This window comes from Lynx canadensis, chromosome C2, assembly GCF_007474595.2.
Source record: "Lynx canadensis isolate LIC74 chromosome C2, mLynCan4.pri.v2, whole genome shotgun sequence".
NCBI lineage: Eukaryota > Metazoa > Chordata > Mammalia > Carnivora > Felidae > Lynx > Lynx canadensis.
This window is the reverse complement of record NC_044311.2, coordinates 113,728,643-113,751,256: the sequence shown is the minus strand read 5'-3', so window position 1 is coordinate 113,751,256 and position 22,614 is coordinate 113,728,643. Positions and strand designations below refer to the sequence as shown.

General features: G+C 34.5%; 1 protein-coding gene across 1 annotated transcript; it reads left to right on the top strand.

The window, feature by feature from the left end:
* Positions 1-252: 252 nt before the first annotated feature.
* On the top strand, positions 253-17,806 carry LOC116738313 (ephrin type-A receptor 6-like). The gene is made up of 2 exons (XM_032594764.1): positions 253-395; positions 17,387-17,806. The coding sequence occupies exons 1-2, from the start codon at positions 317-319 to the stop codon at positions 17,746-17,748; spliced, it is 441 nt and encodes a 146-aa protein (XP_032450655.1). The 5' UTR covers positions 253-316; the 3' UTR covers positions 17,749-17,806.
* Positions 17,807-22,614: the final 4,808 nt, after the last annotated feature.

Below are 22,614 nucleotides of genomic sequence, written 5' to 3'. Positions count from 1 at the left end.
TTGTATATGTTTGTTTCAGGTATGCTTTCTAAAATTAGCATCCTGAGCTGAAATGTGAAGTTACCATTATATTACTAATTTTGAATAACTAATTTCATTAAATGTTGCCATATATTGACTCTTCTGTATATGTGTGACCCAGAACTCTGCGATTAAAGTGTGTATAAATTAAAATATGTTGTACATGTGCAAATGAACTCTAGAAATAATAACAAAAATTATTTTTCCTGTTTTTACAGCTTGCAGACCAGGATTCTATAAAGCATTTGCTGGGAACACAAAATGTTCTAAGTGCCCTCCACACAGTTTAACTTACATGGAAGCAACTTCTGTCTGTCAGTGTGAAAAAGGTTACTTCCGAGCTGAAAAAGACCCACCTTCCATGGCATGTACCAGTAAGTCTACACATTTTGCATTTGGAAATCCTGTTTTCAACCCTTTTGGTCCCTTTATTCTAAATTGTTTTTAAAAAGATATACAAAATCCTGTAGCAACAGTGTTTTTGTCTTTGATAGCAATGAAGAAGAAAGTTTCTCGTTCTTCTCAGGATAATTGCTTTTCATCTGCCTGCACAGAAAGTGTTTATTCCTCAGAATTCACGCTGACCCATGACATGCAAATCCCAGCGCTGGTCTGAGACCCTGAAAATTTTCCCGAACCTTAGTCTGTCCTTAGGAGGTTAAAGCAGTTTAAGGCTACCCAAGAATTTATAAGCAAAACTTGTTCTTTGCTTCACCCTTATCCATTTTAAGGCACATCAATTTAGGACCATCAAGTTTACTATGTGTGTTGGGGAGCGGTGGGGCTTTCAGACAGAACTTTTAAAGTCATTGTGCTATTGTTTTGCAGAAAAGTTCTAGTTTTCCTTGACATTTGTCTTTAAGGGAAGGTATTTTTTGGTTTGTCCACATTTCACCTCTCACATTCTCTCCAGTTTTGGGGTCGAAACCAATAGAATATTAAATTTAAATGTGAAGGTTATTTTAATGCATGCACTGAGAGTTTTAAATTATTTGTACTCTTTTATTAAAGTATTGTGAAATATAGTTTACATTTAAAAAGTAAAATGAAGCCTATTAATGCATTGCTAAGCTATGCAAAAGTAAAATGTCACCTCTTAGATAGCTATAAAAGTCTTGTTAAATACATAAATAAGATATTATAGTGAAAATTTGCCCTTCTATTTGATGAATTGGTGCCAAACTATTGCTTATCTTATGCAATTCCATAAAGGCAAAAATAGATTGAGAATTATATAATGTTAAATATCCCTTAGAGACGATGGTGATGTCCCATTTCTTTTAACTGATGCAGTTTGTAGATTTATCTTCATTACTACAGACTTTAATATAAAATATTTGTGTAGAGCCCATTTAATAAAAATGTAACACATTCATTAGCAGATGTAAATTTTGCCTTCTGATTGTGAATACTGAGTGACCATTTTCTTCAGAAAATTGTAGCCTGGGAGATTACTACTTGGCATTTTTTCATTGGAATATATTTTAACTTAATAAATAGGAAGAGGAAAATTCAAAATATGTTTCTTATCTAATTATGGAAATAGTTTTTAGTAGGAAAATCTTGCTGTTACTATAGACAAAAAACCTCTTTGCATGGTTACTGTATATTATTATATTGTGGACAGCATACTTCAACTTAGGTAAATGGTAGTATTTCATATGGGTACAGTACTGCTAGGCAAGTATTTCTCAAAACGTGTATCGGAAACTGGGTGGAACTTTGTAGGTGAGTGATAGAGGATAATTTTTCTTTTTATTCTTAAGAGGCCATAAATAGACAATTGACAAATTGAAGGAATACCCTTCAGTAAGGTAGCAGGGTAGACTTGCAGTCCTTTGGAGTCAGAGTCTGGTTAAAGAAATAAATATTGGATGCAACATGGTCTATGAAGCTGATAAACAAGTCAGTCATTGAATCGGAGATGTGTACTTATCAGCTTTGTGTTTATGTTTTTAAGGGTTATTTCTTTTAAAGGTATTTCCTTTTTTATCCTTGGTATATAAATTATGTTTATATGTTTTTCTCTTTTATATTTTGTATGTTTTAATTTCATTTTAATCAGCAGATATCATTTGCCAGGGAACTGTAATTGTCTGATCTTTTGCCATCTTTATTAATGTCTTGTTCATGATGGATTTTTTTATTTTATTTCATTTCATTTCAGTTCCTTTCATTTCATTTCATTTTATTTTAATTCCAGTATAGTTAACATACAGTGTTACATTAGTTTTAGGGGTGCAATAGTGATTCCACAATGTCATACATCACTCGGCGCTCATTGTGACAATGCTAGTCACAGCTATCCAAGCGGAAGCAGAGAAAGGTTTGATACTGGTTATTGTTGGGCAGAGTTTTAGAGAATGGCATAGAGGTTGGCATCAAAAATTGAAAGAGAAGACCCTCCTAAAAGAGGTGAAAGCTTTAGTCAGATCTCCCTAGTCAAGCCCTAGGAGGCTCCCCTCTCAAGGCTTCTCTGTGTTACTTCCTTAAGGACTTCTGTGTGATGTTATAACAAAGACTTAGCATAGTGTATTTAAGCTCACCATCTTTGAGTCAAATTATCTGTGCATGATTCTCGGTGTTGGTACATCGTGAATATGTAACCTTGGGCAAATTCTCTTCGCCTCAGTTATCTCATGCATAGTGATAATAACAGTACTGTTATTAATAACAGTATGTAACTCATTCTGTAGTTACAATGATTAAATAAGTTAATAGCTGAAAAGTGCTAAGAACAATACCTAGCACATAGTAGGTGCTACATACATGTTTGTTTAGCACAGAAAGCTGTTCTTTTACAGTTCATTTTGAAATAGGTTTTGATCAGCTAGTATTCAAACTATTACACAGTTTATGGTTGATACTACTATACTAGGCTCATGGATTCCATCATCTGCATTCCTACAAACTGAAAATATGTATATGCTGAATTCTTGACCTTTTCACAAAATACATTAAGTCCTGTACCTCCATTGCCTATCTAATAGGCAGGTTTTCTGAAATACAGTCTGACTAGTGTGAGAGACCCTAACAGTTATTACAATATACAGAAAAGGTAAGGAGCATAAACTCCAAAGTATTATTACTCCTAAATATCATAAACTTAGATTGTGAGGGAAGAAAAATCAGAAAATGACAAGGCAGGAGGTCATTGAAAATCAGACTTAAGAGGACCAGGATAAGTTCACTGAGATCTAGAACATTTGAGGCCAAGAATCAAGCAATCAGCCTTTCCTATCTTTCATTAATCACAAACAATAGCCACATTTTAATAGATACTTGCTTTCTTAACTGCTATATCATGTATCTATGAATTAGACATTCTTTATCACCTTTGTTCCAGTAGTGTATTATCTAAAGGTTAGTTAAGCAGTCAGTGCCATCACTTTCTGGGATTTTTGTCAGTCTTAGCATTTGAAACTGCATTCAGAGAATTTTTTAGGGATTTAAAAGGAGGCATATTTTCCCTTAGTATCAGAGGCATAGAGATTTTAAATGTATGAGTTTAAAAGAAAGTGAAGGACTGAAATGTTGGAAATGATAAACCAGGACATTTGGCTAGTAAATGGCCTACTAGGGAAAGATTTTATATATAGGTATAGTATGTGATCATATAATTGATACGATTTTAAGGACTGTAAGAAGTCTTCCACTGCTCCTTAGTGCCATCATCAAAACTGTAACAGCAACCCTTAAAAATGTAATTTCACCATTAAGAGCTTTTATGATTTCTTTGCATTTTCAATGTAGAGATAGGTATCTTTTTATTTCATAATCTTGAGACACATCATATGTAAGATTTATTCACATAAAAAGTTGTATTAAGATTTTATTCTTTTAGAGCAGTTTGAGATTCACAACAAAACTAAGAGAAAATGTAGAAATTTCCCATAAACTTCCCTGCTCCCAGATATGCATAGCATCCCCTATTATCAACATCTTCTACCAAAATGGTACATTTCTACAATTGATGAACCTACATTGACATATCCTAATCACGTAAAGTCTACAGTTTACATTAGAGTTCACTCTTGGTGTCATACATTCCATGGGTTTGGAAAATGTGTAAGGGCATGTATCCATCATTGAAGTATCTTACAGACTATTTTCAATGCCCTAAAACACCTCCGTGCCCCACCTATCCATACCTTCTACCCCCTAACTTCTGGATACCACTTATCTTTTTACTGTCTCCATACCTTTTGCCTTTTCCAGAATGTCATATAGTTGGAATCATACAGTATGGCTTCTTTCACTTAGTAATATGCATTTAAGATTCCTCCATGTCTTCCATGGCCAGATAGCTCATTTCTTTTTAGTGCTGAATAATATTCCATTGTCTGGATGTGACATAGTTTACTTACTTATTTACTTCCTGCAGGACAACTTGGTTGCTTCCCAGTTTTGACAGTTATGAATAAGCTGCTGTAAATGTGCATGTGGAGGTTTTTGTGTGGACATAAGTTTTCACTTTAGGGTAGATACTAAGGAGTGTGATTGCTGGGTTATATGGTAGGAGTATGTTTAATTTTGTTAAGAAACTACCAAACCACCATTTTGTATTCCTACCAATAAAGAATGAGAGTTCCTGATGCTCCACATCCTTACCATCATTTGGTGATGTCAGTATTCTGGACTTTGACCATTTCTAATAGGTGTATAGTAGAATCTCATTGCTTTAATTTGTATTTTTTCCCTGTTGACATGTAATGTGGAGCGCCTTTTCATATGCTTTTCGTCATCCATCTATCTTCTTTGAAGTGGTTTCCCCATAAACAAGTGGTTACAATGAAAAAAAATGATGCCTTATATTCAAAGTTAATTCTTCCAATGGTGGTGAGCAGGAGAGTGACCTAATCCTCAACCTATTGGACATGGCTATTGTTTCCTTCTTTGCCATTTAGTTTCCACTAACTCCTTCCTCACAACCTATATTTGAATTTCTATCATTAAAAGAATACTCCAAGTCTAAATTTTTTCTCCACAAAAAATAATCTTGTTAAAGCAGGTTTTATTGGCTATGGTTACTTCTCCATTTTTTATTTGCTTTTTACTCTACTGTATTAAGATTTTTGCTCTTCACTCTAGGAGAGCAATTAGATTTTTTCCCTACCACTTCACGTAAAATATGTAAGAAAAATTCACCAATTATCTTTGCCATTTTGTTTAAGTAATGTTTTTGTCCTGCCATTCATGGTATTTAACTCTGTTGTTTGAAACTCTCTGTTTCCTTTTATTCTAGGACCTGCTCACCCTTGCAATTTTCTCACCATTGTATTTGTCACCATTGATAGTTTCTCTTCTTTTCCTTACCTGTTAAATATTAATTTTCCTCATGTTCCTTTATTGCTTTCTTATCTTTTCAATGTGCTCATTCTCATGACTTCAAATACTACCTTTAAATGGATGGTGCCTATATTTTTATTCATATCCTAGTCTTTTCTCCTAAGTCCAAAGTTATCTAGCGAACTAATTGTGGGATTTGACAACCTATATGTCCTATAGAAGCCTGCCCAAATGTCTGACCTTACATAATACCATATTCCCTTTGGTTATTGATCTCATGGTCCAAGATTCTGAGCTTGTTCTCATCCTTGGTGCCAGCAGTTTCTTTTACTTGAAATACTCTCCCTCAAACTCTTCTTATGGCTGTTTTATTTTTGTCATTCAGGCTCAAATACCAGCTCTTGGGACAAACACTTCCTGACCAACCATTCAAAAATAGAATTCCTCCCAGTACTCTTTAATGTCACTTTTTTTAAAGATTAAAAAAAATTTTTTTTTTTTTTTGAGAGAGAGAGAGAGAGAGAGAGAGAGAAAGCATGTGGGAGGGACAGAAATAGAGGGAGAAGGAGAATCCCAAGCAGATTCTGTACCATCAGCCCAGAGCTCAATGTGGGGCTTGAACTTATGAACCACGAGATCATGACCTGAGCCAAAATCAAGAGTCGGATGCTTAACCAACTGAGCCACCCAGGCTCCCCTGTGACTTTTTATTTTTTATGGATTATAACAGTCTTTGAAATTTCTGATTTATTTGTGCACTTCCTTCTTTGTTTATTGTTGTTCTAGCCCCACTAGACTATAATACCCATAAGATCACGGATGTTCTTTCTCTCCTATTCTCCAGCACTAATAATAGTATGTAGGCACTAGGCACTAGGTTCTAAAATTTATTTAGAATTCATTTGTTTGTTGAAGGAGTAGACTAATAATTTCAAGCTCAACCTGCAAAAGTCAGTTTCCTGCTTTGTCTCTCAGCCTTCTCATCCACCCCAGCTTTATGTCCTTGTCCTGGGGAATCCTCATCTGCCCATGAATCTAAACCAGAAAGCTTGGAATCATAATTCTTGCCCAGACTTTAACATGTCCCATCAATGTTATAGACACAAGTACTATCAGTTCTGCCTCTTAGCATTTCTTCAGTCAGTTCCTTCCAGTTAGTTCCTGGCCCTATCCTTTTAGTTGAGGGCTTCAACTCACCCTTGGGCTAATTTAATAATATCCTGGCTAGTCCCCTTCCTTTAGTCTTCTATACCTCCAAATATTCCAAACTATTAGAAACAAAAATAAACCTTGATTGTATTACCACTTCCTCCTATGGTCTTTCAAAGCCCAACCTCCATTTGCCAAATTGTAAGTCAATCCAAGGACATTCAAAATCCTGCCCTGGCCTGTTTTTCTCCATCTCTATTTTTTTTTTAATGTTTATTTATTCTTGCAAGAGAGAGAGAGAGAGAGAGAGAGAGAGAGAGCACGTGAGCACAAGCAGGGGAGGGGCAGAGAGAGAGGGAGACACAGAATCTGAAGCAGGCTCCAGACTCTGACTTGTCAGCACAGAGCCCAACGCAGGGTTCAAACTCACTAGCCGAGCCATGAGATCATGACCTGAGCTGAAGTCAGACGCTTAACAGACTGAGCCACCCAGGTGCTCCTCTCCCTCTCTAATTTTAACTATATTAGGATCTCTCAAACAGCCCTACTAACCAGTTATATCAGCAACATACTTGCAAGCTTAGGCCTATCTTGATTTTTAAAAACTCCTTATGTTGTTTTTGCTTGAACTACAAAATACATAAAAGAAATTGTGAATAAGAAATTTAAAATGAAAATACCAAAATGTTTCTCTGAATTTTTAATCTACTTCATAAACCCTTAACTTTATTTCCCAGGTGACTAATTAATGTATATTCTGTACTTTGAAGGATGAACTGTGGAGGACACTTCTTCATGTCAGATCTTGGTCAATTAGGGCTGCCTTTGAGAGCAGTTGAGAGCACAGGAGACGCAGCTGCCTGCCAAGAAATCTGTTATCAAAATAACTATCTAAGGCTTTTCCAGCCCAGAAGGGAAAAGTACTCACTGAGGTTAAAGACACAAAGGAAAATAAGGAAAATAAGAATTACCAAGAAAGTACTTGTCCAGCAGGAAAGGCAGAGAGCATGAAGGGGTCAAGAGAAATGAATGAGGGTCTAATACATGGTTGCATGAAAAGTTAGACAAATATAATTACACTGTCATAGCATTTTTACTTTGCTGTTTCTCTGTGTGTTTAAATCAATAGGATTTTTTAAAAGCTTCCAAACAGATGCTGGAAGATTAACACATTCAGCAAACATTTGTGTTACCCACTTAGAAAGGTTCAAAACGTTGGGGCGCCTGGGTGGCTCAGTCGGTTAAGCGTCCGACTTCGGCTCAGGTCATGATCTCACGGTCTGTGAGTTCGAGCCCCGCATCGGGCTGTGTGCTGACCGCTCAGAGCCTGGAGCCTGTTTCAAATTCTGTGTCTCCCTCTCTCTCTGACCCTCCCCGTTCATGCTCTGTCTCTCTGTCTCAAAAATAAATAAACATTAAAAAAAAATTAAAAAAAAGAAAGGTTCAAAACGTAAAATCATAATATATATATATATATATATATGGGTAATTCTAATGGACATCATTAAGGATTTCTCTGTTTTTTTTTCGTCTTCTAAATATGAATCAAGTATCTTAGGAGTAAACACAGTTTTTTCAAACTTCATTCTTAATATAAAGGCAAACTCCATGGTTTTGTGTCTTTGTATTTGACATACAGTGATGAGGATTGACATGAACTTATAAAAGTTGAATTTACTTTTGCTATAAGGCTAATATTGTAAAATCGCTTCTTTATTGCTGGAATAATCTGCAACTTTAAAAAATAATTATCTCTCGTTGCGCCAGGGTGGCTCAGTTGGTTAAGCATCTGACTTCGGCTCAGGTCATGATCTTGCAGTTTGTGAGTTCCAGCCCCGCATCAGGCTCTGTGCTGACAGCTCAGAGCCTGGAGCCTGCTTCAGATGCTGTGTGTGTGTATGTCTCTCTCTTTGCCCCTCCCCTGTTCACGCTCCCTCTCTCTCGAAAAAATAAACATTAAAAAATTTTTTTAAGTAATTATCTCTCATTCTTATTTTGAGTAGAACAAGTAGTGTGTTGAGATGCAACAGGTGTTCTTCATTTGTGCTGCCCGACTCATGTCCCCTACTTCTGGGTGGGTACAGGATTTCGCACCCAGGGACCCCCACTGTGCTTGCTTTCTCTTTATTTTTCCCATATCTTTCAGTTTTCTTCTTCTCTCTTTCCTAAGCATGTTTTGCATGGAGAAAACGATTCTGGTTCCTTGCTTTTCCACCTCACAAGTGAAATACAAAAGTGCAACTAATTTTTCAGGTGGCTCATTGTAAGCACAATGCAGGAACCACAATCTGCAGACACTAGAATGGGAGAAGTTGCAAAGGTGGATTTTCTTACTTCTAGAAGGCTATGTTATATTCTTGTCTTACTATAGAAAATAGCTCTAATTCACTCAATGTATTGCAATGGTATATTTTTAAAATTAAAATGATCCTTACATTATGGAATAAATACCTGTATGCAATGAATCCCAGTTTCCCCAGTACTGATCACTGATGTAGGATATCTTTTGAGCTTCATAGAGTTTCCTAAATGCAGATACTTTAATCTTTATTTCTGTGGAGGTTCTTTTACCAAATCACCAGGGAGAGGTTCCTCTATAGAAAGAGATATTAAGTGGTCATTCTGCTGATGCTGGAGAATTGAGTTACCACTTGCTCTCAGGCCTCTAACAGTTGGAATCCAGAAAATATTGTACCATTCAGTATCATCTACTTGTACACAACAAACCAGTTACCAAGAAGCATCCATAATTGGAAAGGAGCATTCATATTATCTTCACAGTATTATGCATTTTGAGAAAGGTTATTAATTTGCTTTAATCTATTCATTTATTGTTTATCTTCCCCCCAAGTTATGACTGTACTTAGTCTTTCATATTCTTCTTTTTCTATTTCTAATGAGTGTAATTAAAAATAATTGACTCAAACACAGAAAAGCTACATGTAGGTGTGCATAATTTTTTTTATGGTATTAGGGAACTGGATGCTATTACTCAGAAGACACAAAGCCAGCCTTAGTTCATTTGGTATTGTAGTGTCTTTTAGCATACATGGGGTGCCATAACGCTGACCGGGACAGCAGTAATACATTCTGGATGCACAATGATTCTATGGGTTTCCTTTGTTGTTTTGCGGAATTGATAAGGGGGGCGATAACCATTTCTTGGAAATTTCCCAGGTAAAAATATCTGTCGCTACAGCAGAAATTTGGGCCAGAAGTGTTTACTTTTCAAATTCTTAAGTGTTTTAAGAATTTAAAAGTTCTTAACAAATTTAAAATTTGAGAAATTGTAAGTTCCTTCCCAATGGATAGAGACACGGGTGACTGCCCTTTTTGTTTATGGGTCTTTGTTAGTTAATCTCAGTTACTGTAACATAGTCCTTTCCTTCCACTTCTTTATTTTCAAGTTATGAGTCTATCCTTCACCAATAACACCAGGATCTTGGAAAGATCATAACCTCAAACTTCCTATTCTCCAATATTTGTCAAAATTTGCACTATTTGAAAAATAATTATTGGAGGATTGCATAATGCCATGCATTCTACTTGTCCCCTTAGTAAAAGCACATGCTGCCTTTGGATCAGGCCGGACCAGGATAAACTTGTGTATAGTAATACAAATATTTCAGTGCAATACGTACCCTTGTTAAGTGTTAGTCACATCTTCTATAAATGGTGATGAATAACTACCTTTTGGGTTTATTGTGAGATGAATGAAATCATGTGAAGTAAGAAGTACACATCTTAGAACAAAATGAGTGCTCAAGATGCTGGCTATATTTTAAAAATTCATACCTATAAAAGTATAAAGTGCTCATTTCTGCCTCAGGACCAATAGGAAAATGACACAAGTGGGTAACACCTAAATTGGAAACTGAAGGATGAGTAGGAATCTTCCACAGAACAAAGGACATAAAGGAACAGCATGTACAAAAGCATTGACATGCAGCAAAAGGGAGCAAGAGACGTGGTTATGAAGACACGTGGTGACAAGGTTGAGAGGTTTAGCTTTTATTCTGGAAGTGAGTGGTATTTGGCCGATAAGATTTTTGTCATTTGTTTCCTTTAATTGTGACTTTTAGAAGTAATGGAGAATCTAAAAAGAATTATCTAAGTCACCATTCACAGTACTATGAAAATGTTAATGGATAGCAAGTCTTTTTTTCTCTCTTCTTGGTAAGTTTATTATTTTGAGAGAGAGAGATTAAGAGAGAGAGAGAGAGAGAGAGAGAGAGAGAGAGAATGTGCATGGGAGAAGGGCAGAGAGAGGAGAGAGAGAGAATCCTAAGCAGACTCCACACTCAGCACAGAGCCTGATGCAGGGCTTGATCCCATGACTGTGAGATCATGACCTGAACCGAAATCAAGAGTCAACTGTTCAGCCAACTGACCTACCCAGGTGCCTCAATGGATAGCAAGTGTTAATTTTGAACGTCGATTTCATTACTGAAGTAGGTGCAAACATATTGAAGAAAATGAAAATATGTGAAATACAAAGAATTTGAAGTGTACTCGCTGCTGTATTTTGAGCAATATTTATCTTAAAATTTTAATTTTCAATTGCTCTTCTGTATATAAAATTGTTTTAAAATGCTTTAAGATCGGGGCACCTGGGTGGCTCAGTCAGTTGAGCATGTGGCTTCGGCTCAGGTCATGATCTCACAGTTTGTGGGTTCGAGCCCCGCATCAGGCTCTGTGCTGGCAGCTTAGAGCCTGGAGCCTGCTTCTGATTCTGTGTCTCCCTCTCTCTTCTCCTCCCCTGCTCACGCTCTCTCTCTCTCCTTCAAAAATAAATAAAAACATTTAAAAAATGCTATAAGATAACATTATTCAAGAACCTGCCATCAGAATGCAATAGATTTCTAATTTGTATGTTTTGAAAATTTGTATTTGGCAATACTCTCTAAGCAAAGCACTATAAGATACTTTAATATCACATGTGTTTTTTACCTATAGGATGAATACATGTAGTAGAGTTAAAAAAATCTAAGTATAAAAAGACCTAGGGATCATCCTACCATTAGTACACTGTATGACTTTGACATAATTATAGTACTTTCCTGGGCCTCATTGCTTTATCTGACTAAATTGATTTATCTTCCCTCCAATGAGGTTGAAGCTCCATGTTTGTGATTACTTACCATTTATTTCCAAATATACAAACATTTTGTGAACAAAACTTAGAGCACAAAGTGGCTTAGAGTAGGAAAATACAGAATTCTGTTTACAGATACACTTATTAAATACATTTTCCAAAGATCATATAGGAAGGACATTAGATTAATAATATGGCTATAGATAAAAGTTAAAGTTAAGAGCAATAATTCAAAGAGTAAGATGGCTTTTAGAGTTTTAAATTATGTCCATATGCAAATCTGGCAACCTATATTGTAGTACATTATTAAAATACAGAAATGTACTTTTTCATATGAACTATTCCTATGTGTTTATCTTTCTTTAGTATATTTTACAGTTTACTCATTTGCAAAATTATTTACCTAGACATCTCTAGATGGTTCAATATATTTTTTAAATGTTCTTTTTGGCATAGATTAACATAGAAAAATTTTTCTCTCCTTTGTAAACTCATAGATATAAAGAAATTCCCATTTATTAGGTGACTGTACTATTATATGCATTTTTTTATTTTTATTTATGTTACAGAGAGAGAGAGAGAGAGAGACAGAGACAGAGACAGAGTGTGAGCAGGTGAGGGGCAGAGAGAGAAGGAGACATAGAATCCGAAGCAGGCTCCAAAATCTGAGCTATCAGCACAGAGCCTAATGAGGGGCTTGAACTCATGGACCACAAGATCATGACCTGAGCTGAAGTCAGATGCTCAACCGACTGAGCCACCTAGGTGCCCCTATTTTACTTTTTATTCAAATTCTAGTTAGTTAACATACAGTGTAATATTAGTTTCAATAGTAGAATTTTGTACACGTACAATACCTGGTTCTCATCACAGCAAGTGCCCTCCTTAATATCCATTTAACCCATCCTCCCACCCCACCCTCCAGAAACCCTCAGCTTATTCTCTATAGTTAAGAGTCTGTTTTATGATTTTTCTGTCTCTTTTTTCCCCCAGTCATCTGTTTTGTTTCCTAAATTCCACATATGAGTGAAATCATATATTTGTCTTTCTCTGACTGACTTATTTCACTTAGCATAATATGCTCTAGCTCCAACCTAATCATTGCAAATTGCAAGATTTTATTCTTTTTGATGGCTAAGTAATATTTCATTGTGTATGTGTGAGTATATATATGTGATATTATATTTATTATATCTATATCTGTATCTATGTATTTATATATATATATGTGTGTATATATGTATATATATGTATATATATGTATGTATATATGTATGTATATAAATATATATATATGTATATGTATATATGTGTATATCTTCATGCATTCAACAGTCAGTGGACATTTGGGCTCTTTCTAGAATTTGGCTAGTGTTGATACTCCTGCTATAAACATTGGGGTGCATGTGTCCCTTTGAATCAGTATTTTTGTATCCTTTGGATAAATACCTAGTAGTGCAGTTTCTGGTTTGTAGGGTAGTTCTATTTTTAACTTTTTGAGGAACCTCCATATTAAATTATAGAGTGGCTGCACCAGTTTGCATTCCCACCAATATAATGTAAGAGGGTTGGTTCCCTTTTTCCACATCCTTGCCAACACTTACTTCCTGTGTTAATTTTAGCCATTCTAACAGGTGTGAGGTGACATTTCATTGTAGTTTTGGTTTGTATTTCCCTGATGATGAGTGATATTGAGCATCTTCTCATGTATCTGTTAGCCAGTGAACGTCTTCTTTGGAAAAGTGTCTATTCATGTCTTCTTCCCATTTTTTCACTGGATTATTTGTTTTTGGGTATCGAGTTGATGAATTCTTTATAGATTTTGGATAGTAACCCTTTATCATATATGTCATTTGAAAATATCTTCCCCATTCCATAGGTTGCTTCTAAGTTTTGTTGATTGTTTCCTTCACTGTATAGGAGCTTTTTATCTTGATGGAGCCCCAATAGTCCCCTTTGCTTTTGTTTCCCTTGCCTCTGGAGACATATACTACTATATTCATGGTAGTCATAAAATTAACAAACACATTTAAATTATTGCCAAGGAGTAACTTAACTCATAAAATATAGTTTAGTAAGCAATAGCCTTCCATTACTTGATACTCTCAGTTATTTGGATCAAATTTCATTTTTCTTAAGGTTAGAAAATGCATCTGCAAACACAACTAGCTATATCATAGATGAATAATTAGTCTTGAGTCAATTTGAAAAAGATCCATGTTTATCTGTGAGTTACTGTATTTCTACAATTATAATCATGGTGTCTAATCTATAGCAATTGATGTAGTAACTGAAATATGATCCTTACGTTTGCTGTCCTTCAGTGTCAGCCTTTAAGAGTGTTCTGCAGAATGCTAGTATTCCTGTAGATGCTTCTTGGAAAATAAGGTTCTATGAATAAATGTTTAGAAATGTTGGATTCAACAAAGCAAAGCAAATTGTATTATTTTTCGTTTCAGTATCAGTCTACCAGAGGAGTCTTAATTTGAGAACTAAGCTCATTTTTGTGTGACATCTCATGGGGCTAGAAAATTGAAAGGATATATTTTGGGAAATACAGTTCTATTTTTAAATTTTTTTATATAAAATGAAATAAAACAAAAATCATAGCCCACCTGGCCTTTGCTACTGAGAGGAAGATGGGGGCTGTAGACTCAGATGCTTTTCTGGGAATAGACCGTACTGCCACCAGGCTGTTTCATAAGTTGCTATTAAAATAACATTCCTTTATTCTTTAAACGTGTCACAGGGGAACGCAAACTGAAGCAAAAGATTAAAAGTATACTTGCTAGATACACTAGTAGAAGTAAAATTGTAGTTTTTTGTAAGGTTTAATATACGATGGACTTGAAAAACAGCTAGTTGCAAATCAGAATAATTGTCCTTCTCTTATGAAGTCAATCTGGAGGGTGAAGTCTCTTCTATGTGAATTACTTGTTTCCTTTAAAGAAAAAAAATCAACATAAGGAAATCCCTGAGAGTTTTCTATACAGATGTCTCCAAAAGGGTTATTGCACTAGGTTTTTTTTCCAATGTCACATAATCTTTGTATAATTTATAAATGATAACAAAGCAATCAGGCCACATTCATAAAAGCCCAGTGACAGATAATTTGCTTGAATCTGAGGATTAGAATTAATTGTCTCTCTTTGTTCCAAGTTTTAAATCTTAGTAAATGATTCACTGCATGTCATTACAGCTTAATATTTGCATGAAATCACAGTTTAGCTGGCATAATTTAACAGCAATTAAAAAGCTATTTAATCGTCATGCAAATTGGTATGAGGGCCCTTGAGTAAGAAGGGTGTCTGCCTTTTTTTAAAAGTATCTCCAGGCGGACAGTTATACTTGCAGACACCCATAACATAATTGATAACATTCTTCCTATTCATGAAAATATAAGTGAATAATAATTCATGTTTTCCATTATAAATAAGAGAAAAGAGCAACAATATGAATATGTCATTCTGTAGGAAGACCTTTTTATGATAATGATAATGAATCTTTATCTCCCAGGCCTAAGTCTAGGTTGGAGGCAAAAAGCAACATGTGTCCCTTTGCTGTAGTTTGTAATGCCTTCCATATTTTACTTTCTGAAGGCAGACATTTCTCCAACTTTCTGGAACATGAAATGGCATAAAGCAAAGTATGCAGAAACCTTTTAGAAAAGCTAACCACCCCATTTCTAGGTCAGACTTTAGGTGATATACAAACAGATGGCTGAGGCCCCTATCCATCAGGTTGCTTTAATCAGGATCCAACAAAAAGAAAAAGGAAAATATAAAATAACAATTCTTAATATCTCAAACCCAATACATAGTCATGCACATTTGTGAGTAATGTTATGCTACTGTAACACTGTATGACAGATCTTACTAATAAGTTCCCTATGCTTATTAAGACTATTCCCTACACTGCAACCAGAATGTTTTTTTTAAAACACATTACCTCCATATGTTAAATCTGTAAGTGTTTCTGTTGTACATAGAAAAATGTCCAGACTCATTCTAATGACCCTAGAAGCTTTGTGTTATCCAACCCTTTCTTCTTCCCCTAAACTCACTTCTTGGGTCTCCTGGGTGTCTCAGTCAGTTAAGCATCTGATTTTGGCTCAGACCATGATCTTATGGTTCATGAGTTCAAGCCCCATGTCAGGCTGTCTGCTGTCAGCACAGAGCCTGCTTTGGATCCTCTATCCCTTCTCCCTCTGCCCCTCCCCACTGGTTCTCTCTCCCTCTTAAAAACATACACACACACAAAACAAACAAAAAGCAAAACCAAAAGTAAACTTAAAAAAAAAACCCTCACTTCTTGCTTTTTCCTTTGCATTCTAGCCACAGTGATTATCTTCCAGTTCCATGACTATTTTAAGATCTTTCTGACTAAAGAACCTTCTACCCTTAGTATTCTCACTCCTCTGACATCTTCCTCACTAAGTCCATGAGGCTTTCTCAGAATGTTTCTCCAGATTAGTTCTCGTGATAATGTGTATTTCAGCTCCTTTCCTTTTGATTTTGCAATTGCACTTATTATAATTTGAATTTTATTATTGTTTATGTGTGTGTTTATCTGCCATTCAACTAAAATATAAATAACAAAATCATAATTATGTCTATTGCATTCACACTGTAAGTCCAAGATCTAGCAGAGTGTCTGGGACACATAGTAGTCACTTAAAAATATTTATTTCATGAGTAATGACTGTATCTTGAAATCCAAAAGGAGCCTATCCCAAAACTTTAATCTCTTTCTGTGGAAAGAATGTTGTAGATAATTCCCTCCCATCATCTAAGCAAATTTTCTAGATAGCATAAATTTGAGGAATTGTTTTAGATTTCCTTTAAGCTAATTTTTTTCTAAAGAATGGCAGGAATGTTATTTCATTAGTTACTTATTCAATGAATTATTTTTAAAGTATTTATAAAAAGCATAGTCTCTTAGATAAAGGATTCTGTATTATTTCACATATAGTGTGGTGCCTGACACTGAACAGACCATTGGTTAATGTTTGTACAATGAATAATACCAAACTGAGGTTTGAAGTACTCATATAAGTGTAAAAGTTTATTGACACAATTTTAAGAAAAGGCTGGAGTAGTTAAAGGATATGAAGTACTCTATGCAGTGTGATCCATATGGAAAATAGAGAGAAAAGAGTCTAATCACCATATCTTATGTATACCCTCCTTTATCCCATCCATATAATACTCTTATTCCATGAAATTGGCAAGGCCTTAGTAAAAGCCTTTCTGCTGCTTCCAACTTCTCTTTCTCTTCCTCTTCTTCCAAACTCTGTCTACCTAAAACCTATAATTTTTTTCTCAACCTAAAAGAAATAGACCCTTAGGGATTGTCAAAGGTGATAAGTGGGAGTTTTATCTATATACCGAGTATAGTATGAAGACTGAAAGACTGAAGACAGTATGTTTTGTATATGTATGTTATTATTTTTCAAACTTTGAAAATGGTGATATAATTATTAAGATGTAATTAAAATCATCACATAATTTAAATAATGTTTGCTTATTATATATTTCAGTAAACAAATTTTCAAAGTATAATTACCATATATTTTGGAGATCTTTGGCTTTGATATAAAATACTCATATTCATATATCAAAAAGTTAAGATATAGACCATCTTCACCCCTAAGATTCCTTTCTTACTAGACTTAATCAGATGTTTTTCACCATATTTCTTTATGGTTCCCATTAGAAGAAAGAGCTCAAACTAATATAAAAGACAAATGTTTATTGATTAAGTTTTCAAGGTAGCACCCTCTCATTCATTGTCCTACACATGTACATTTGTTTTTTAATTGCTTTTCTCTAGGGCCACCTTCAGCTCCTAGGAATGTGGCTTTTAACATCAATGAAACAGCCCTTATTTTGGAATGGAGCCCACCAAGTGACACAGGAGGGAGAAAAGATCTCACATACAGTGTAATCTGTAAGAAATGTGGCTTAGATACCAGCCAGTGTGAGGACTGTGGTGGAGGACTCCGCTTCATCCCAAGACATTCTGGCCTCATCAACAATTCCGTGATAGTACTTGACTTTGTGTCTCACGTGAATTACACCTTTGAAATAGAAGCCATGAATGGAGTTTCTGAGTTGAGTTTTTCTCCCAAGCCATTCACAGCTATTACAGTGACCACGGACCAAGATGGTAAGTTCCACTGCTGTTCTCTCTAAACAAACCCATAATTCCTTTTCGATGCATAATATCCCTGGTGGAATTATATTCACTGAGGTGCGGTTGTATACTCTATATGCCAAAGAAGTGATTTTCTGGTTTTTGTTCTTACTGCTTCCTAAGGTCCAGAAAGATATTTTTATTAGTAAGGTTATTTAGTAACTTATTAGTAAGGTTAATTAGATATAAGGCTTCTCTCTAATGTTTATGCATTGCTTTTGATATAATCCTATACAAATACATCTTAATGAGCAAGTCCATATTAACTTACCAACAAACATCAGATAAAAAAAAAAATGTTGCTAAGTGAATTGAAATTTAGTTATTCCACTTATGGTGCCATTTCTTTCCATATCAAATAAAGCAAATAGTAAGAATTAATATTAATTATAATGCATATCTATGTTGTAAAAACATCACAGCTAACATGTTTAACTATTATCCACTCTGAAAAGAGCAAAAAAAATATCCAGAAATGAATCCAAATGCTGTTTTTAGGTACCATTTGTAAAAAAGTAGTTACATTGTCTTTTTTTAAAAATCCAATTGCTTTCAGTTAAATGCCCCCATCATAACACTATAGATTTTTACTGCAACATAGTTAGGCAGGAATACCCCTATGATTTTTATAAGTGTGTATTTTCTTTAACTCCCTCATAAACATGATTTATTGCAGTACATGACAGAGTAAAAGCATCAGAGATTTTAAAAACTCCCTTTGAAAAGCATTCATAAATTATGTGGACACACAAAGAATTGTCTCATAGCAGAAAGTATTGTTATATATGAGCATATATATATGAGACAATTTGTAAAGAAAGATAAAACTATTCTTACACATTGTATTTGTTGGCTAGCTCTGCTTTAACAAATGCCATAGACTATGTGGCTTAAACAACAGAAATTTATTTTCTTATAGTTCTAGAGTTTAGAAGTCCAAGAATAAGGTGTCAGCAAGGTTGATTTCATTCTGAAGCCTGTCTTCATTTTACCTTCATTACTACTTTGAAGGCCCTGTCTCCAAATACAGTTACGTTCTGAGGTACTGAGGTTAGAATTTCAACATATGAATTTTGGACATGGGGGTACATTAAAGGCAGCAGATGGTGATATTTAAAATAGAAGTATATTGAAAGTGTTGAAATACTACTCAGTAACAAAAAGGAACAAATTATTGATACACATAGCTTAGATGAACTTTAAGCCAATCTCAAAAGGATGCATACTATGTGATTCACTTATATAACATTCTTCAAATAACATAATTATAGACATGAGGAATAGATAAGTGGTAGCCAGAACTGGGATTTGGGAGAGAGTGATATGGCTATCAAGAGCAGGAGAGAGCTTTGATGATAATACAGTTACATATCTTTTGTGGTGGTAGTTACATTAAGCTACATATATGATAAGTTCATAGAGCTACATACACACAACATGCCCAGTGGATTTTACCAATGTCATTTTTCTGCGTTTGAATTTGTACCATAGTTATGCAAATAGTTAATACTGAGGAGGCCGAGTAAAGGGTGTATGAGACTTCACTATACATATTTTTATGAAACTATAATTATTGTAAAACAAAAAGTTAAAAAAGCATTGCTAAACCTGTAAAATGCACAGAAAGAAAACTTTAACATTTTACTAAGAACATTGTAGATGAATGTGACTTTTGTTTAAAGTATTACACATAAATTCCCATTGTCAATAATCTTCAGAAATGTATCTAATAAACAAAGCAAAGCCAAATAGTGCCATACAATCATCATCTTTGTATTTACCATGCAACTTTCCCCTTCATTTAGCAAATAATTACACACCATAGAATTTGCTTTATGGCTATTAAAATGGAATTCCTGTTTCCTCTTTTTTTTCCCTTCTTTCCCATAGTATCAACAAAATCTTGTCAAAGTATCTTCAGGATAAAACAGATTAGGGTCTTCTGTTCCTCTCAGCATTAGCAGATTACTTCTAAGGCCTTTTAGCTGTAGCTGGGTCAAAAAATACATCTCAGAACAATCATTCTTAACTATAGGGTATATATAATTAAGTTGAGGGATAAAGACAGTGTATCACTTTAAATAAAATATATATGTAACTGTGTTTACATATTTTCATACATATTATATTCAGCAGCCTTTCATTCTAGGGTTAGAAGAGTTACTTAGTCTACTCTTCCACTTAGCAGAAAGACAGAATATAATTGTTTCTCACTTTTAAAATGATAGAATTCATTAAAACTATATTGCTGTGAGGACAGAAGGTTAATTAGGCACAAAACAAAATATAGTATCCATATGTTGAGATGATACATTCTGGAAGGATAATATTATTAAATAGTCCTCCTCAATTAATTTTTCTTTGTTGAAGAGTATTAAGAAATAATTATTGATAATTTAATTTAACTGTATTTTAGATATAAATAATAAAATAAACATATTTAAATTTTATTTGAAAAGTACATAAAGGACCTAAACTGAGCTAAAATACACAAAATATTTAATAAAATATTATGACCAGCAGGATCAAGATAATTCTCACCACATTTATTCAACATAGTACTAGAAGTCCTAGACAGAGCAATCAGACAATAAAAAGAAATAAAAGGAAACAAACCTCAAGAGATTCTTAATGATAGAGAACAAACTGACGGTTGATGGAGGGAGGTGGGTGGGGGACGGGCTAGATGGGTGAGGGGTATTTAGGAGGGCACTTGTTGTGATGAGCACTGGGTGTTGTAAGTAAATAACAAATCACTGAATTCTACTCCTAAAGCCATTATTGCACTGTATGTTAACTATTTAAAAATTTAAGTTAAAGAAAGAAAACAGCTTACATGAAGAAAATTAAAATTATTTCATTTAAAAAAGAACAAAAGAAATTGTGATTTTATATATTATTCAGGCATAAAAAGGGATAACATCTTGCCTTTTGCAACAACATGGATGGACCTTGAGGGCATTATGCTAGGTGAAGTAAGTCAGAGAAAGACAAATACTATATGATCTCAAATGTGGAATATAAAAAACAACAAAACAACAAAACATGAGATCATAGATACAGAAAATAGATTGATGGTTGCCAGAGGCAGAGGGTGAAGAGTAGGAAGAATAGGTAAAGGGAGTCAAAACTTCCATTTATAAAATAAATGTCATGGAGATATAATGTACAACATGGTGACTATAGTTAATAATATTGTATTGCATATTGGAAAGTTGCTGAGAGTATGTCTTAAAAGTTCTCATCACAAGAAAAGAAATTCTGTAACTATACGTGATGATGATGTTACCTAGATATTGTGGTGATCATTTCATAATATATACAGTTATATAATCATTATTTTGTACTGCTGAAACTAATAAAATGTATGTCAGTTATGCCTCAATAAAAAAAGTACAAAAAATAAAGACCTAAAGATTAAAAAAAGAAATAAAAGGCATCTAAATCAGTAAAGAAGTTAAGATTTTCACTATTTACACATGACATGACACTACACATATATATATAGAAAACCCAAAAGACTCCACCAAGAAACTATTAGAATTGATAAATGAATGCAGTAAAGTCACAGGATACAAAGCAATGTACAGAAATCTGTTACATTTATACACTAATACTGAGGCAGCAGAAGGGGAAATCAAGGAATCAATCCTATTTACAATTGCACCAAAAATCATTTTATATCTAGGAATAAACCTAACCAAAGAGTGGAAAGACCTGTACTCTGAAAACTGTAAAACACAGATGAAAGAAATTAAAGGCAACAAAAAAAAAATGGAAAGATATTCCATGGTCATGGATTGGAAGAACAAATATTGTTAAAATGTCTATACCACCCAAAGCAGTCTACACATTTAATGCAATCCCTATCAAAATATTAACAGCACTTTTCACAGATCTAGAACAACCAATCCTGTAATTCATATGCAACCACAAAAGACCTCAAATAGCCAAACCAACCTTGAAAAAGAAAAGCAAAGATGGAGGCATCATAACAAAACTGTAGTGATCAAAACAGTTTGGCACTGGCGTGAAAACAGACACATAGATCAGTGGAACAGAATAGAAAACCCAGAAATGGACCCACAAACATATGGCCAACTAATCTTCAACAAAGCAGGAAAGAATATCCAATGGGAAAAAGACAATCTCTTCAACAAATGGTATTGAGAAAACTGGACAACATTCAAAAGAATGAAACTGGACCACTTTCTTACACCATATAAAAAATAAACTCAAAATGGATACAGTGTAAGAACTGAAACCACAAAAATCCTAGAAGAGAACACAGGCAGTAACCTCTTTGACTTTGGCCATAGCAACTTTTTTCTAGATTTGTCTCCTGAGGTTAGGGAAACAAAAGAAAAAATAAACTATTGGAACTGCATCAAAATAAGAAGCTTCTGCGCAGTAAAAGAAACAATCAACAAAACTAAAGGCAACCTAAGGAATGCAAGAAGGTATTTACAAATGATATAGCTGATAAAGGGTTAGTATCCAAAATATATAAAGAACTTATAAAACTCAATACCCTAAAATAAATAATCCAATTAAAAATGGGCAGAAGACATGAATAGCCCTTTCTCCAATGAAGACATACTGATGGCCAACAGACACACGAAAAGATGCTCATTATCACTTACCATCAGGGAAATGCATATCAAAACAACAATGTGATATTACCTCAGACCTGTCAGAACGGCTAAAATCAACAACACAAGAAGCAATTGGTGTTGACGGGATGTGGAGAAGAAGGAACCCTCTTGCACTGTTGGTAGGAATGCAAACTAGTGCAACCACTGTGGAAAACAGTATGGAAGTTCCTCAGAAAGCTAAAAATAGGTCTACCCAATGATCCAGCAATG